The sequence below is a fragment of the Epinephelus lanceolatus genome, chromosome 20 (genome assembly GCF_041903045.1).
Source record: "Epinephelus lanceolatus isolate andai-2023 chromosome 20, ASM4190304v1, whole genome shotgun sequence".
In the NCBI taxonomy this organism is placed as follows: domain Eukaryota; kingdom Metazoa; phylum Chordata; class Actinopteri; order Perciformes; family Serranidae; genus Epinephelus; species Epinephelus lanceolatus.
The window spans coordinates 17,843,719-17,861,690 of record NC_135753.1 but is presented as its reverse complement, the minus strand read 5'-3'; the positions used below and the strand labels follow the sequence as shown (position 1 = coordinate 17,861,690).

Genomic DNA, 17,972 nt, shown 5'->3' with positions numbered 1-17,972 from the left:
TGGATTTCTGTCGTTGTGTCCTTTTGTCAGTCTGATTTTTTTCTGTCTCGGTCTGATTTTTTTTTTTTTCTGTATAAGACGTTTTTGTTATTGTGCATGCACTGTGCCAGCCTGTATGGGCTTGCAACAGTGTGTGGTCAAGACCACCTGAACCTAAACCGAGTCATGACCCAGACCTGTACTTCAAAATGAAATGTGTTATTTTACAAACTTTGCAAGTCACTTGTCGCCCATTCAGAAAGGACCTGTGACCCACCAGTTGGGAACCACTGTATTAAAGGTTACTTCATTCCTTGAGTAATACCGGAAATTGCTGAAAGTCAAGAGAGGACAGAGAGGAAAAAATAAATAGATAAATAAAGAGAAGGGGGATTTAGGAATTGATAAGCTTACACAGATTGCATTGTTGACATGGATTCACAGTAAGACAAGAAGAGAATGAGAAAATCAGTATTCAGTATTTCAGAAAAGTTCCCCTCAGCTGTTGAAAGTTTTTGAAAAAAACAAAATCCAAGGCAACTCTTCTCTGGTGCAAAAGTTAAAAGGCCTTTATTAAATGGCTAGTTCATGATGAACATTAAAATCACCAACATGTTTCGGCCATGCTCACTGGCCTTCTACACTTCCTGACCAAAGAGCACCTTCCTGGATACCATGATACTGCAACCCACATGAGCACTTCATCTGCTGTTGTCTTCAAGTTGAAAGTTTTTGTTTGTCTTGCAAACTAAGATACAATTTTTTTTAAGGTTTACACAGGACATAATGCCCCAGCAACACTGAACGTCTGTCCAGAAGAGAAGCGAAGAACAGTCTGCACTGTTTGATTGGAGTTAGGTGCATATCATTTTCTCCTGTGGTGCCAAAAAGGGCAGCCAGAGGGTTTGGTTCCAGGTCAAAATTAAGAATCAGGGATAGGGTTTGAAAAAATGACAGGGTGTCTACAGGTCCTTAAAAGTCTTAAAATGTCTTGAATTCAGTGTTACAACAATAAGGCATTAAAAGTCATTAAATAGTCTTAAATTTGGAATTGTGAGGTCTCAACTACTACAAACATTTTTATCTAATTTCATTAATGCATTTTTAATTTCTTTTTGTGAGAATGACTGAAGCCTTTCTATGTAAAAGTTCACATTTTTAATGTAACAAATCTTTAAAAAACTATAATACTGTCATTTTACTTCATACTTGCATACTTATCTGCTGGCAAATTGAAGATTGATTTAACTCACTCTAATAACCATATTCCCACATAACTCTTACCTCTGCACAAGGCCACATATATACTACTTGTCTGCAATGCTTACCTCCAATACTTAAATAAGTTAAACATGATTTGTCCAAAAATCGGTCCTAAATTTGGTTTAAAGGTGTCTTGAACGGGTATTAAGAAGCATTAAATTCAACTGTCTGATACCTGTAGACACCCTGAACAACCATCTGGTATTTTCCCAGGCCAAAACACGTCCCTAATCCTCAACTTTTAATTAAGTATTTTAGGGTTTGGTGAAACATTTGATAGAGTCGACGTTTTTTATTCATCATAGAAGTACAGAACAAAAGCAGAAGTGATCTTTCCTTTCAAATCACACAGCTCACACAAAAATCTTTGTCTCTCTTGTTTCTTACTCTGTCTGACTTCGTAAAATGTCTTAAACCATGCTCCATGCTGATGTGTTTTCATTCTGGTCACTATGCAGATGGTGACGCCAGCATGACTAACAAAATAATAAGTTTAATGATGGCAGCTACTGAAGAGAATATCACCTCATGTCCTCATACTGTTTCCTTATGCTTAATTTGACTGCAACATTATTTGACATTTTATTACACCTTTTTATATTAGGTGTCCCTGTGGTGTCTGTAAATCTCCGAAATTTAAACATTCCCAGATAAACAACTTGATTGAACGGAGACAAAGAGGCAGTAATGAAGAATATTATCCAACAGAGACTGCTGTAGGAGTGTGAGACTGCAATAACTTAGTAATGATCTATCATAATTGCGATGGTTATAACAGCGGGGTTGCTTCTTTTACGACTCAGGCCCTTTTGTAATTTGTTATTTTCACATATTAGAAGAGCTGCTGGAGTTTTTTTCCGATAGGTGTTTCATTATGCTGCTATTATTGGTCTGAAAGGAGTAACCCGCTCATTACATGTAATCTGAGTTTTCATGTGATCCGTGATGATTACAAGGTTTGTTTGGTGCTGCTGAGTTGCAGCTCCATCTCATTTACTTTTAAGAATTTATCCCAGAGACACTGAGTACTTAAGTTTAACTCCTTTCTTGCAGTGTTGTGTAAAATCAGTATATCAGATTTACTATTGATTGGACCATAAATGTTAGTTTTAGTCTGTTTTCTGTGATATAAGTCAGTCCTCACAGAGTTGTAGTTCCCTTTAGTCCTGTCTGTGTCTGCAGTGTTTATTCTCTGCACCAAATATACCCACATGTTTATTGAAGTTGCATAATGCCTCAGCAGATTCCTATAGGAGATAGTAATAAATTGGTGGAATTGTCAGCGCTGTCTGACTGGTGTGGCCTGCTTCTATTTTCCAGCCGGCCCCAGACAGATTGTCGCAGTTCTGGTAATTGATTTTCCCCTCTTTCATTTCAGATCCCCATTGAGGTGTCACAGATCAGCTCTGTCAATCACCCGGTGAAGGTGGGCCTGTCTGATGCCTTTGTGGTGGTCCACAAGATCCAACAGATACCCAGTGAGTTTCAAAGACACCTTTCTAATTTACATTTGCTCCATTGTTCACAAAAAGGAAAGGGGCTGTGGACAAAATAAGACATTTGAGAGTGTGTGGGAAACCCTGATTGATATTTGCACCATTTTCGGACATTTTATAGACCAAACCACTAATCGATTAATCAAGAAAATAATCAATCAATAAATTGACAATGAAAATTATTGTTAGTTCAAGTCGTTCTTATTGCCAGGTTGTCATATACTGATGCCTTGTTTCACCCCTGCGGCATCTTACAGTGATGCAGTGGGCAAGCACAGGGGGCTCACAGCGGAAACACTTTATAACGCATACCACTGTAGTCAAAGAACACTTTATTTCCATTTGCAGTATTATATTTGGCGGTATGGCTCTGTTCTGGGGCCTCTCTACCTTTCATAGGCCTACGCAGAAAGCCTCTTCCACGTGCCTACGTTGAAAGCCTAAGGCGAAGAGAGTACACCTCTCTGCCCTTCCACGCGCAAACAAGGAAAGCCTGAGGTAGAGAGAGAGCAAACCTCTCTGCCCTTCGATGCGCCAATTGGTTGCATAGAAAGGAATTATGTGATCTATCAGCTGACTCACTTTCCATCAATCAGCTGATCCATCAGTTGATTGGGCTTTTTGAGATCAGCTGATGCAGCTGGGATGTGAGCTGAACTTGATATCGTGTCCTGCCTGAACTAAAGCTATGCTCAATTTTGCTAGGTTTAGAAAAAAGATCATATTTTGGGATAAAATAAGTACGTTTGTTACGTAACATGACGTCAGTATGTCACATGAGTGACGTCAGTGGGCAACAAATGTACGTAAATTACCAAAAATGCTAAAACAATGGTGACTTTTGGTTTCACCCGGAACATAGGTACTTAAGTTGCATAATTGTACCGTAAAATAACATTGACTTTCATGAAAGCTGAACTGTGGTCTCTTGGGTAAAAGTCCGGTTTTGTTTTACCCTTTCACCTCACCTCCCTACCACCATACACAGTCTCGCTCTTTATACTACATCAGTTGCTCTCAGTGTCAAGTATTGCTGCGGATGGCTTTAAATTAGAGTTTGTTGAAAGCCGGTGTGTCTCATAAAGATGCTAAAGGATGCCTTTGGTGTCGATATCACACCCCAAGAGGCACAACAAAGTATCGGTATTTGACGACCTGGGAATGAAAAGGGGTTGGTTAGTTGCAGCCATAGATTAAACCATTCGATTGACTGTTTGATAAACCCTACCCCTCCAACTACTGGCCAGTTATAGAAACCATAAGCATGGCAAGCCCGTCAAAGTTTTCTAAACATGCCAAAGCTGTATTTATTGGACTGTAGTAAGATGCCTTTTTGTAGCCTTTACAAAACCAAAAATACAAGAGCAAGAGCGTTTACCTCAAACATATGTGCTTAACATTTGCTTGATTTGGGGAAGTTTACGCTCAAGAAATTCCAGCCAAACTTGTTACCTGAGGTAGTGTTACAATAGCAGAACTTGTTGGTTGTTACTCCTCCTCAAAGCCTTCTCTCTTGTAAAAGTAAAAATATAAACAATAACGCATAAATCTAAACTCTGTGTCACTTTGACCAGATGTTTTTATGCCTCTGCGCTGGTGACAGCCATGGCTGGAGGCATTATGTTCTTGAGTTGTCTATCAATCCGACAGTCCCATTCTCATGAACACAACATCTTAAGAACTCTTTAAGGGAATTTCTTAAAATATGGATAAAATGCCAACTTGGACTAAATAATGATCTGATTAGATCTTGGTGGTTAAGGTAAAAAGTTAAGCTCACTGTGACCACATCTGTCTCATTTTTTGCAAACGTGATGGCTCAAGAACACTTCGAGGGGATTATTTTTAAATTTGGCACAAACGTCCACCTGGACTTAAGGATAAACTGAGTACAATTTGTTGGTCAAAAGTCAAAGTCACTGTGACCATGAATCTGTCTCATTCTCGTGGATGCAATATCTCAGAAAGGCCTTGAGGGACATTCTTCAACTTTGGCACAAACACCCACTTGGACTCAATAATGAACTGTTTGGATTTTGATGGTCAAAGGTCAAGGTCACTGTGACCTCACAATAAATCCAGAATTCATAAGCTAATTTTGACAAAAAAAAAAGAAAACACACACGCAAATGTCTAGTAGGATAAAATGAAGAAATAATGATGTTTTATGTATAAAAAGTCAAAGGTCAACTTCACTGTGACATCATAATGTTCTGCAAAAAGGGGTTACAGGGGTTACATTCGGTCGGATAATTAATTGGTTACACTAATCTTGGTTATCCACCTTGAAACTGTGCTGATTGTATAGATCTTCTGTGCTGTGCTGGGGGAAGATGTGTGAGAAGCATCTGTGTTTTCACATACATGTAAAATGTAAAGAATAAACTGTGAGAGAACCTTGACTGGTTTGCGGAGGCATACAACTCTGAGGGGGTTAATTTTAGTTTTGTAGTCAGCATCCAAACAGGTTGAAACAATTACCATTTTGATTTTTATGGCTTGCTAGCTCTACCCTACAGTACAAGAACAATGTATCTTTTGTCTTCTACTGTACATGGATCATCATCGCTAATTGGGACATGAAGCTTAAGCCTCAGTCTTTAGTATGATATCATGTATGTGGTCATGAATTGCATATTTAAGATGCTTTTACAAGGTTCAGCTGTAACTAATGGGGGCTGGGGCTTAGCAAAGGGTCATTTAGCTGACTGACTGTATTGTTTCATCAGATTTTATTTACCCTTTTAAGCTGTGCCTCATAGCTCTGAGTTCAGCCTCGTCTGTTTTGCTTTAGCTCCAACTGTCACCACCTCTTCTCCAACACTGTTTCACCTCTCTCAGTGGGCAGAGCTGTGGGCACAGCTCCAGATCTGCCTCTCCCATTTGCTTTTGAGTTACTGCAATTTAGGCCCATTAAATTTAAAGCAAATGCGAGCAAAGGGGAGACACTTCAAACATTTTTATCCACAGTCAGTCTCTCCCTCTCTCCCTCTGCCATGGGCCCTGATTCAAAGTCTGCCACAATAATGAGTTGTCAGTTATGATTTATTCAGTAATTTAAACTCTGTTTTGATTATGTGTGTAAAACTTGGATAACATTTATTTCAAAGTTAATAACATGTAACTTTAACCCAGTACATAAGAAGGGCTTTATTTCGTCCTTCGCTTTGCATCTTTATGTTGGATGGGGAGGCGATCACAGCCGAACATGTTCTGAGAATTAATGTTTTTTTTAGTCTGATGTGAAGCAAGTAAAACAACTCTGCAAAACTTGAGCTTCTTGGAGTAGTGGGAGTTTCTGATATGGACTGTCTCATCTGAAGGCTTTTCCTACAAAACCTCTTTCTAGAAGGTTTTAGTTGGCACTGAGTGATTTGTCTATTGAACCCTTTAACGCAGTCCTCCTGGACTTCATAAACCAAGCTGCCTTTGATGCCTCTGACACAGCATGATGAAACCAGCATGTGCTGCTGTTTGCTTATGGAGTGATGAAATCTTGAATAGAAGCAGATTGAGACTGAGGTGTTGTGTTGAACATGAGCGACATCTCTGAGGAGTGTGAGTTTTCTTCTTTCTGTCAGGCCCGTTTTCCTTTTCTGATAACACATCTGAAATGATCACTACGCTGCTGAATACAGCTCAACATGAAGATGCAAATAACTAAATACAGTACCTTTCTCGCCCTCCTTTACATACATTGCATTAAATTTGGCCACAACGAGATGGTGACCAGAGATTTGCGAAACTCTCACAAGCTGCTTCACAATACTCTTGTCCTGATGTTATATGGCATCAGAGCACTATTGTTAAGATCTGGTCATGTTTAGGCGCAAATAAAGCACCTGGTTAGGAGGATTAGGGAAAGATAATGTTTTTAGTAAAAATTATCTGAAACATGAAATCTCGCAGGAGTTTTCACAAATCTGGACGTACTATCTAGACAGTAATGTGACATTGTTTGCCAAGCTCCACCCTTCTTAGTTACTGTTGCTCCAAATTCTTCATAATGTTTGAAACAAGTCTTCTATTTCCCCCAGAGGTGAACGAACGCAGCTTCACATTTCAAGCTGCTCTAGTTGTTGATTTTAAAATGTCAGTAGCCGTTTTAACAGCATATGTTGCCCAAATTAATGCTAACTAATTCAATTACAATTGAAATTCTATGTAATTTTTGAAACAAGTTTTTGATTTCACAAAAGAAAGCAGCTTCATGTTACAAGCCGTGCTAGTTGTTGATTTGGAAATGTCAAATGTCAGTATGTCACTAGCACGTTTTATTGGTTTATGTTAGCTAGGAAGTACTAACTGTGTAAGTTGGATAAATGCTTCACAATTTTTTAAACAATTGGTGAAACAAAGGCAGACCAAAGCGGGCTTCTCATTTTAGCCAACAACTTTCAATTTTGCTAGCGCAAATGACAACTGTCTGGCAGAGTTTAACAGCTATAGCTAGCTAATTAAAAAATTGAGAATACTGTAAACATAGTCACAATGTCTAAGTGAAACTGAAGTTAAAGCGTCTCTAGATTCTGTATTTTTATGTTTTTTCCAGTGAAACAGAATAGTTGATCTGTGTACAATCACAAATGGGATTAAAATCAAATCCTTCACATTTGATTAGAATGTTTAAATGTGGGCTGGTTTGTTTTGTAAATGAAAGCAAAGGTTTGATAGTTGAAAATTCAGGCCCTGACGGTGTAACCATAGATATGTAAGCATGCCCCACTGGCCACAGATTCATAAACCAATTCATATAAAAATGACTCATTGCAATTGATTGAGAAAAATAAATGTTACGGGGCTTTTTATCAAGAAACACTGCAGCTCCCCGGTTTGCTTGCATGTGTTTACAGGTTAGTCTTGCGCTTCCCAATATGGCGGCGCTGTTGACATCCAGGCAACAGGCTGACACAGTCTGTGTGGCGTCTACATATATATGTCTATGGGTGAAACACTGCCAGGATAGTAGTAGAGAAAGAAACAAAGTCCATCATCTGCTTCAAGTAACGTTAGTTGCTGAAGCAGTCCACTTTAAAATTCCTCGCCTAAAATCTGGAGCTGTCAAAGATATTACTTTCCACACAGTAAATAAATTCTAGCCAGCGGTCTGTAACCACGGAATTTTGGGGCAACGAAGACAAACCAATTTAGCATGCTGTTGTTAGCTAGCTTACTAGCTCTGTGCGGCTAAAAGCTGCAGGTTGATTGATTGGTGGATGGATGTCATGATATTAAGTTGGTTGGTACTAGCTCATGTAAGCAGACGTCATATATTGTTTTACTGGAAGAAGTCAAGATTGGATTTTGATTGAAAACATGAATAAAAAGATTATTATTTGTTCATTTGCAAATATGGTTAAATAGGTGCACAGAATGTCCAACAATGTGATCTTAAAGAGTTAATAAGTAATTTTTCATTTTACCTTGACTTTGAACATGCACGCAAGACTTGAAGCTAAAGCTAACAGGTCTCAGGCAGAAAGTTACCAGAAGAAGACCAGTGGAGAAGACAATAAAGTAAAGAAACAAAATGTAAAAACAGAATGTTATTGTACTTTAACATAACCTTGTATGGCTGCTTAGCATCCATAAATGTTCATCTTTTGGAATACTATATTTTAAATTTTAACGTTACAAGACAAAATGCTGTTGGGAATGTGGGCTGACCGCTGTGTTTGGCAAAGTTAATGCTATCTTGGTTATTGTTGGCTGAGGATGCTGTCGTGTTAAGCTGCCAGCTCACTTTAGAGCAGACAAACACACTGTTAAATCCATTTCTACATTTTTGCTGTTGGGTTTTTGGTTTTGGGAAGTCAAAGTCACAGAATCTGTATTATCTGTCTCACAGCAGCCTCATGTACACTGCTTCAACATGTGTTTTTAATGAAGAGCTGATTGCTAGGACTGCCCTCAATCACTGTAAACAAAATCAAACTCTTGCAACAGCTGAAACAAACAAACAAACAAGGCTTTGTTTTCCTGCCGTGCAACACGCAGGTGATGTTTGCAAAGTGCACAGGTTCGTGTCCATGTCTGAAGCAAAAGGGCAGTATTTGCATCGTGCACCTGTCGGTCCAAAGGGGTTGAAGTGCTCAATGAGCTGTGCAGCAAGAGACTGTGGAGACAGCAAAGGATGCAACATGTGACATCAAAGGCTCTGAGTCCTTATATTGATACAAATAATAGAAAATTGCACTTTAATAGGAGATAGATGGAACTAATGATGGGGCTAACCTTTAGAAAAAGCAAGAATCAGCAGTTTTTGTGGAGATGTAGGACGCCATAGTGGCCCATTCGTCCTTTGGTATTTAGTGCATCTTTGTTGGATGGTCACATCATGACCTCAAGTCACCATTTGTTCTTGCACTCTGCATGTAGGTTGGAAAAGATGCAGCTGAGAGTTCTTGGTGAGAAATGTTACGATTTATCTGATAAAAATGAAGGTTATTATGGTTTATTTGATAGAGACAGATACACATAGTCAACTGAAACAGCTATCTGATGCAAGTGTCATAAGGCTTTTTCTCATATAAACTGAGTGCGGAGTTTCCCTTATACGCATGTAACAACAGGAGATTGTCCGTGTCAGCTGCGTTCTCACCTACTGGAAGTACTCTGGTTAAGGTGAGGGTTGGTGCCTGGATAGAGGGTGCAGGAGGCAGGATTCAAAAAGTACATTGCAGAATTGCAGTGTTTTGTTTACAATGCTGGTCTTAATTTGGTCATAAACAACCAAGTTTCCTGCTGTTCCTTGAATTTGTCTGACAGTTTTGGCAACAGCCCTTACCGATAGAAGTTCCCGAATCTCATTGTCTTCGTGTAAATGACCCTTCTTCTTCACCCTCAAAAGTTTGTATTTTTCCAGTTTCGCGCCAGTCACATGATAGAAAGTCATCAGCACGCCCACTCACTTGCTGTGAATTCTCCAGACAATGACCTGCTCTATTCATACATGGGCTCAACTGGACGTTACACGACTTTGTAGTAGGGAGTTGGCAGGGTTAAGTATGTTTAATGTCCAGTCCAACTGATTCGGACATTTGCGTTTTTACCTACAGCTCCTTTAGGTAATGTCTAGACAAGTTCATGGTTGCAGTGCATGTCTGAAAGGAGCTCTGGTGTTTATAGTGGATGCCAGTTTGCAACACCCATCCCTGTGTGCTTTGGATCTGTCTTGATCTGCTTCAGATCTCATTTTACTCTTATCTTGCTGAAAGAAAAATATTTTGACATATTTTTCATCATGTGTCAAGACAGTCATGCCAGATTAATAAATGGCTTCTGTTAAGTTTCCATGTCCTGAGAACATTAAGCCTTAATCTTAGAGATAAAACGGAGAGGAGAGCCATGACCGCCGCAGGCTGTACCATGAGGAAGTGCTTCAACTCCGTTAAGTGTCTCTGCAGCCAATTACTGCATGGCAACCATGGCAACTGGGGGAACATTTTTTAACCCACTGTAGCTTTGCCCCGGATTAGGAGCTCAAATAAAACATTTTACACTGCCTTCAGGCAGCACAAGACATCCAGTAAAAGAAAGAGAGGAGAGAGAAAATTTGTGGGTGTCCTGTGGCCAGGATGTGTAATTAACAGGTCAGGTACAAGTACATGTGAAGACCCAGGACTTAATATACTTTATCAGTGCTACATTATGCATAATCAGTCACACTGAGTTCTTCAAATGAAGCCAAAACCACCTCCACCCTTTTTATATCTTCATGGCTGTATCTGGATTAATAATCTTGATTCCCGGCGGGGAGATGCCAAGACTGGAGCTATTAATTATATGCGGCTGTCATTCTGTGATTTCATTTATAGGTTTTTCACAGCTGATCTCAACTGAAGAAGAAACATTGTGATATAATATGTTGGAGATATCGTCGAGCCAAGAGTTAAATTGTGAGGTTAAAGAGGTCAATCGAACACATTGTAATATTTTGTGTAACAGTACAAACAGCCAGAGAGCTGTCTGATGAGCAGACAGTGCCAGAGTGCCATTTCAGCATTGATCTTTGACTCAACGTCTTCACATTACATTTCTATTGATTTCCATGCAGTTCTTCCATATGGATGAATAAGCAATAAGAGGCTGCCTGGTTTTGTGATTTAATCAAAGCAAGGATATAAACACAGGCATTTTTCATTTAATTTTATAGCTTAAGAGAGCAGTTGTGTGATAGCATCAGTGGAAGGTAGCTAAATCCTCATTAGGCGTTGTTTATGTTGTGGCTGAGAACAGGCTATAATTGATCTGATTTGCAGCTTCCTTCCGACTACAAACCAGAGGCCAGCGAGGCTGTACACTCTGCCCACACATCAGCAGCCTCAGGCTGGGGAACTGACCTTCCTCTGGCCCCCACCGTGTCATTAGGTACCTGATAATCCTTTTGCTAGAGGCAAGAGGAAGTCGGGCACCAGGGGAAGAGAGGAGGGGAAAGGAAGGGCGGTCTTATTCTCAGGTTAGACCAGGCTGGCTCGCATTTGCTGCTTTGATCAGCTGTCTTGTGTGTAATCAAACCAAGCAGGTCTGCAGGGAAACAACATCCTATCACATGAGAAGAACAACTCTGTAGCCAGCAAAGCCAACAGTTCATTCAATCAAGCAAAGAAAGTAACCTTGAATAGTGTTGAAAGGATGGTGAAACCTTTTGAGAAAAACTCCTATTTGCTTTCTTGTCCTTAAAACTGCATAAACTGTTTTTTCTTTTGCTGTGATTTGAAGTGTTGGGGAGTAGTGAACTACATGTGATAAAACCAGTATTTAACTGCATTTTGCAGTAGCTTGCTGGTAATTTCACTACATACATATTTGCAGTGTGATTTAAGAACTTTTTTGCCTTCTACAATCATTGGCTGTAAAAGGAAATTAATTATTTTATATTTTCATTTTACCATTGCCTTTCTACTGTAAGTGAAACCCCTGTGATGGTCACCTCTAAAGCTCGGTCTCAGTCTTTCAAAATCTCCTCCATGTTGAGTTTCAGATGCTTCCATCAGGGCCGAAGTTTTGCCTCCCTAAATGTAGCGCTAAGCGTTACAGATGGTCCTTTGTCCTGTCTGCTATCGCTTATCTCAACCAGCAGTGACCACCAATGATTTACCCCTGACAGTGTGAAACTGGATTCTGTGTGCTTGTATTTTATTGGCTGTTTTGTTGTATTCATGACTACTGTCTGTATCTCACATTGCCCCTTAGGGACATTCAAGTTTACCTTACCTTACCTTACCGTACCCCACCTGAACTCTGAAGGCAGGTCTGACTGATAAGTAGTTCGGTTAACCAGGGGTTACATAATACATTGTTATTATATAAATATCTATTATACAAAGATCAATGGCACTCTCATGTTTAAAGCTATAGTTGGGAACTTTTATTAAAAAAAAATAACTGTCATATTTGCTGAAACTGTCCCAATATCCACACAAATGTACATGAGACAAACAGTCTGTGGAAAAAAAATCATGTCCCTCCTCCTTGCTGGAATTCACAACAGCTGAGAGACAACAACCAATCAGAGTCAATGAGTCTCTAATGCAGCTGTCAATCACTGTCAAACTTGGTAGCGTTGATAAAGTATCAGTTAAGTCTCTGTTTTTGCATTGCTTTTTTCTCACCTAAAATGTTTTCAGAAACATATTTTAGTGTACTGTTTAGCTGTGAAATGAGAATGTTCTGCTCTGGCCAGTGGGAGGTGCTAAGTTTTAATTTGGCTGTTTACAACATGGCGGCCGGGTCACAAACAGTTTTACAGCTAAACAGTACACTAAAATATGTTTCTGAAAACATTTGAGGCGAGAAATAGGCAATGCACTTACAGAGTCTTGATTCATATTTGATCAGCACTGCCTAGTGTGACAGTTTGACTGCAGTTCATGAGTAGTGATTGACATGATTGATAACTGCATGCAAGACTCCTTGGCTCTGATTGGTTGTTTTTTTACAAATGCGAGAGTGGTATCGATCTTCTCATCTTACTAAATGATAAGGTTATTTCCAAAATGTCAAACTACTCCTTTAACTTTGAAACTAGTTCAGCATATTACTCTATGATGAATAAGACTTGCAATACACTCCTTGCTGTGTATGTTACACAGCCACAGTTTGGTGTATTGAATTTCAATTTCGTAGTTCATTGGTCAAGCAAATATAAGTGCTATAGAAAATGTCATGTATTGAGTAATGCCAGGATACAAGTCGCAGTGCATCTCAGTGATTTATTCTGTGGATTTACTGTTTTATTCCTGGAACGCCTGCAGAGAAAGTCACACAACAATCTAATTAAGGTTAAGATTAACCACTATATTAACAGCATCAAGGAGTTACTATCAGATCTGTTTAGATGCTAGGCAGGATAAGAGGCTTTTTGACTTTGACAAAGGCTGCATTTTACCCTCCTCTCTTTTCATTTCCACTGATGGGAGTGGAGATGCATGGCCAGCAAAAGCAAGCAGCCCATTTTACACTGGCCCACATGAGTTATAAGGGCCAGAATGCAATGAGAGTCAATGATGTATCCTATCAATCGTTCCATCTTTCCCCGCCTGATGACTTGCTGTTACAGATGACTGGGAAGGCAGCCTTTCAACAGGGTCTGATTGATATCAACTCCCAGGGGAAATTGCTGCCGTCCATTGCCAGATTGTGGGCTGATGTTTGGGCACAAAGAGAGGGGAGAAATAAAGTGCTGTGGTTGCATCCCATATGACCTGATTCTGCCTCCCGCTGTCTTCCTTCTTTCTTCAGGGGCCACTTGTCCCAGTTTTTTATCTCTGGGTGGGAGATTTGTGATGGTTTGTTCGTGCTCTCACTCGGTCTCCTCTTTCTCCGTAATATAGACGTAAGGCGAAGGACAATCTATGAGTACCATCGCGTGGAGCTGACGAAGACGAGGATCACCAACTCTACAGCCGTGGAAATGCTGCCTTTACCCAGTAAGATTCATTAATTGTTACAGTCTTTGGCTCAGTCAGTGCAGGCTTTTGGACATTATTCTCCTTATCATATATATCAGTGAAGCTATTGATTGTATAAATTGAGATTTGACCTGTTTTGCTCTTTCTTTTCTCCAGCCTGTCTCCAGTTCACCAGCTGTAGCTCGTGCATCACCTCACAGATCAACTTCAACTGCAGCTGGTGCCATCGGCTCAACAGGTTGGAACACTTTTGACGCTCAAAGGATTCACCTGTGAATCTCTTCCCTCCTCCCAACACACTCTCACTAAAGCTGCAACTAAAAATTATTGTCATTATCAGTGCACCTGCAGATTATTTTTTGTATTAAGTCAATCTTTTAGTCTATAAAATGTCAAAAGGTAGTAGAGTGGAGTAAAGACAATATCTGAAAAAGGTTGTAAATCACCACATCAACAGTATATGCACAGAATCACACTGTGATTCCAAAGAGTTCCATATTTTCAATGTGTATCACCGCTCACTCAGCTACAGTAATGTGAATAGCGGCTCTGATCTGATGAGCTGTGCTGCTCTGAAACAGCTCTCTGCTGTGACTGATTTATTTTAAAACTTTTCTGTTTTATCAGAATCACTTTATTTAACAAAAAAAAATCAAAAAACGTCATGTTATTTGGCAGTGGACACATTTGAAGGTGTAAATTATATGGTTCCTATCAATATTTTTTCATGCTTGTATCATAAAAACTCCTGGAGATACTAATCTCAGCAAAAGACGTTATCAAAATCCTGCCGAGCTTCGCCAGTAAATAGTGCCCAATTAACTGTGGGCACTCCATACACACATGCACCCTTGAAAATTCTCTGTCCTCAGTAGAATTTGAAGGATCCTTGACATTGGAACTGTCCAGCAGGGTTTGATGATGTAGCCTCCTTCAATTTAAGCCATTTAAGGATCCTTTCTTGACTTTGAGAAGAGTCTAACCTAACTTCTGCTCTGTTTGTGACCCAGCTGTGGTAGATACAGTCAACCAAAGTACCGTGCACCGCCCACCAGCCAGACCAACTTTCTCATTTTTCAGCTAAACAGTTCACTAAAATATGTTTCTGAAAACATTTGAAGTGAGAAATAGGGAATTCAGTAACAGGATCTTGCTATTTGATCAGTGCTGCCTAGTTTGACAGTTTGACTGCACTTCATGAGCAGAGATTAGCCCCGTTTCAGCAGAGCAGTACGGTACGGTATAGTTCAGTTCGATGCGCATTTTTTCCGCTTCCACTGTGAAAAGCTGTGGATGGTACCAATGGCACCATTCCATACTTCTCCCATTTTTTTGCACACAGATCTGGTACTAAAAGGTGGAGCTGTGAACACTGCAGTCTGTCGATTGGTCAATAGCGGACGGTCGCTCTGCTCAGGGCTGAGTTATGGCTGGATTGAGGCTCATGTAACCACTAACCACCTAGGGTACCATACTGACAGTGTTTGGTGGAAACGGGGCTATTGACATGATTGACAGCTAAGTTAGAGACTTGTCGGCTCTGATTGGTTGTTTTTGTTCACGTGCAGAAAGGCAACTAGAAACATTACAAAGCAATAGAGAAGGCAGAGGAGTTTGATTTTCACAGATTATCTGTCTCGTTTAGATCTGCGTGAGATATGAAAAAAGTTTAAAAGTTACCGACTGTAGCTTTGATGTAAAACAACACCCGTCTGTAGTACACGCAGTCCACACATTTCTTGTTGATCCAGAATGAGTGATGAAACATTTGAATGGTATGAATCTCCATAAAGCTGTCTCCACTGTCTCTGCTACCACTGCAGTGGATTCCTATTCAGTGAATGTAATTCTACCATTTAGATGAGACAGCAGCACATTTTAACATTCATTCAACTCACACCTGTTCTGTCAACCTCTGCTCCACTTTTTATCTTATCCTTCCTGTCTCCCTGCACTTCAAACAAAAGTAAATATTTGAGCTGTTAAAGAAGTGTTAGCGTTCCTCCCCAGAATTTCCTGACAGCTGAAATGTGAGCTGTGGTGGGGTTTTTTTTGCTTTGTTTTCTTGGATAAAAAAAGTTTGCGTAATGAAGACAGAGATGGGAAATAAATTATGGAGAGATAGTAGAGTTATCATCCACGGCCTGAAAGTAGGGAAAGTTTCAACGTACAAGTCAAAAGATGTTTACTGTCCTGATAAATGTGTAGCCTGAATATGAAAATGTTTTTTCAGAGGTTGTTCAGTCAGACTCGGGGCAACCAGCGTCTCATCTCTTTTGTATGCCGCTGCATTTTGAATGCCTCATGCATCAAATATTAATCTCCCAGTATTTTATTTTGGACTCATCATTTATTCTGTGAGTAACGTGGTTGACTGGAGAAATGTGCAGCACTTATGCTCTGTCCGTTGAGATTTGTTATTTAGGACTTACATTGAATTTGACTTTCCCTCTGCTCTGCATCTTAAATCCCCCCGCCTTTGACAGAGACAAACTAATTTACAGTGCAGCAACATGAAGAAGTGTTTTTCCACTCAGCAATTTATGGACGCTGTGGAGAGATACTGTACGCCTGTAGCGGTGATCTCATTAAGCTGCATTTTAATTAGCTTTCTAGCTGTGTTAATATCTGACTGTTCAGCCTTACTCTGCCCTTTGTATGCATCCGCCACTTCCTCTGAAAAAGGCAAACATGCTTTAAACACGCACTAATTAAAAACCGTGGCAGCCTCGTTGGCTCCGGGGTTAATAAAAGGCGCTGACATTTTAAGAGAGCACCCCTAATGAACTTCTCTCACAGTGAAGTTCTGTGAAGGTGAGAGCGCAGTGCCTCTGTCTTGCTAACTTTTAAACTAAATCAGTGTGTTGTTGAAGCAGGTTAATAAAGCATGACAGACGTCCACAGTGGGCCATAAGTGCCTGCGTAGTCGAACATTGATGTGTTTAGAGGAGCTGAAGGGATTTGTTTACCTAAAGAAAACAGCTGGTGAGCATCACAAATGCAGCACGCAGAAAATTAATGGCTGTTAAGGAGAGGAATATTGAGTTTTAATATGTCTTAGTCTCAGGAAATTGTTATTGCATACTTTTATGTTGAGAAATGGCATAATAACATAACATCATTCTTTTTTGAGCTATCATGGCACTGCTAAAAAATGAGGGATGGAAGAAGTATTCAGCTTGGTAACAGCAAGTATGGTATAATGGACCAAATCACTGTGATGTTGCGCTAACACTTCTGAGTAGACAACTGGCTATTGTTTTAAGTGGGAGGATAAGTTAAATTGGCAAACTTGTTTATTTCCGTTGTCATTTTCGGACATAACTTTAACGTTAAAAGACATATTGTTGAACACGTTGGTCCAACCTGTTTGAAATTTCTGCTGTGCCTTTTTTCTGTACTGTGTTGCTTTGCTAATGCCTTTGATGAACCAAATCTACTGGCATGGGAGCTAAACAATGTACTGCTGAGGCTAGGGCTGCAGCAAAACATATTTAGCCACCTAAAAAGATGCTACTTTCAGGTGTACACTATATGTGGAATAATTTTATTGCTTTACCTTAAACACTAAGTGATCAAGGCAGCAGTAGACCAGCAACTCCTTTGTTCTAAAATGATTGTTTTGTCAATGGAGTCTGGTGGCTTTCAGATAACGGCTTCAGTTCCTCGTCAGAGAGGACTGTCTGACATCAAGGTAAAGCAGTGAAACTATGCTAAATGTATTGTACACTTAACTAACATTGATTGTTGTGAATGGGATTTTTATGGTGGCTCAAATCAAACCAATTGAGGCAGCATTCGCTTAGGTAGGAGAGTGAACAATAAATATTGATGCAGATATTTCTGTGATACATGTGTCATTTTCCTTTGAATTAGGTGGCGGAGTCCGCCACTAACAATGAAGACCATAGAATTAAGAGGCAAATTCAGAATGTAAATACATGAATTGGCTTTTGCTTAAAAAGGTGGACCATAAATAGCTTTAAAAATGGGCACATCAATGAAAATCTTTGAGATTATAACTTTAAGGTAGAGCTCGGTAGGGGTGGGAAAAACAATTGATAAAGCATAGTGCTTTAAGTTCAGCATTTGACAAAATAAAATGCAGAATAACGGCATGTCCTCCATGAATTTGAGATTGCATCTAAAGAAGTGGAAATGAATCCCAAAAATGCAATCTCTCCATCCTGCTGTGAATGTTGGAAACCTGAAGAAAAATATTCTCCCTCATGGGTTCATTTATATTCAAATGAAGCACCTCAGCCCATTTCTAATTAAAACCACCGTGGCTCACTGCGCTAGACGGCAACTAGCTGAGATG

At 39.8% G+C, this 17,972-nt stretch overlaps 1 protein-coding gene across 1 annotated transcript in view; it reads left to right on the top strand.

Moving 5' to 3' along the window:
- The window catches only part of plxdc2b (plexin domain containing 2b), a 144,747-nt gene that overhangs the window by 99,035 nt on the left and 27,740 nt on the right, over positions 1-17,972 (top strand). Inside the window, exons 7-9 of the mRNA XM_033639070.2 lie at positions 2,621-2,720; positions 13,574-13,669; positions 13,808-13,889. Coding sequence (XP_033494961.2) covers positions 2,621-2,720; positions 13,574-13,669; positions 13,808-13,889 — 278 coding nt within the window. The remainder of the gene's footprint in view (positions 1-2,620; positions 2,721-13,573; positions 13,670-13,807; positions 13,890-17,972) is intronic.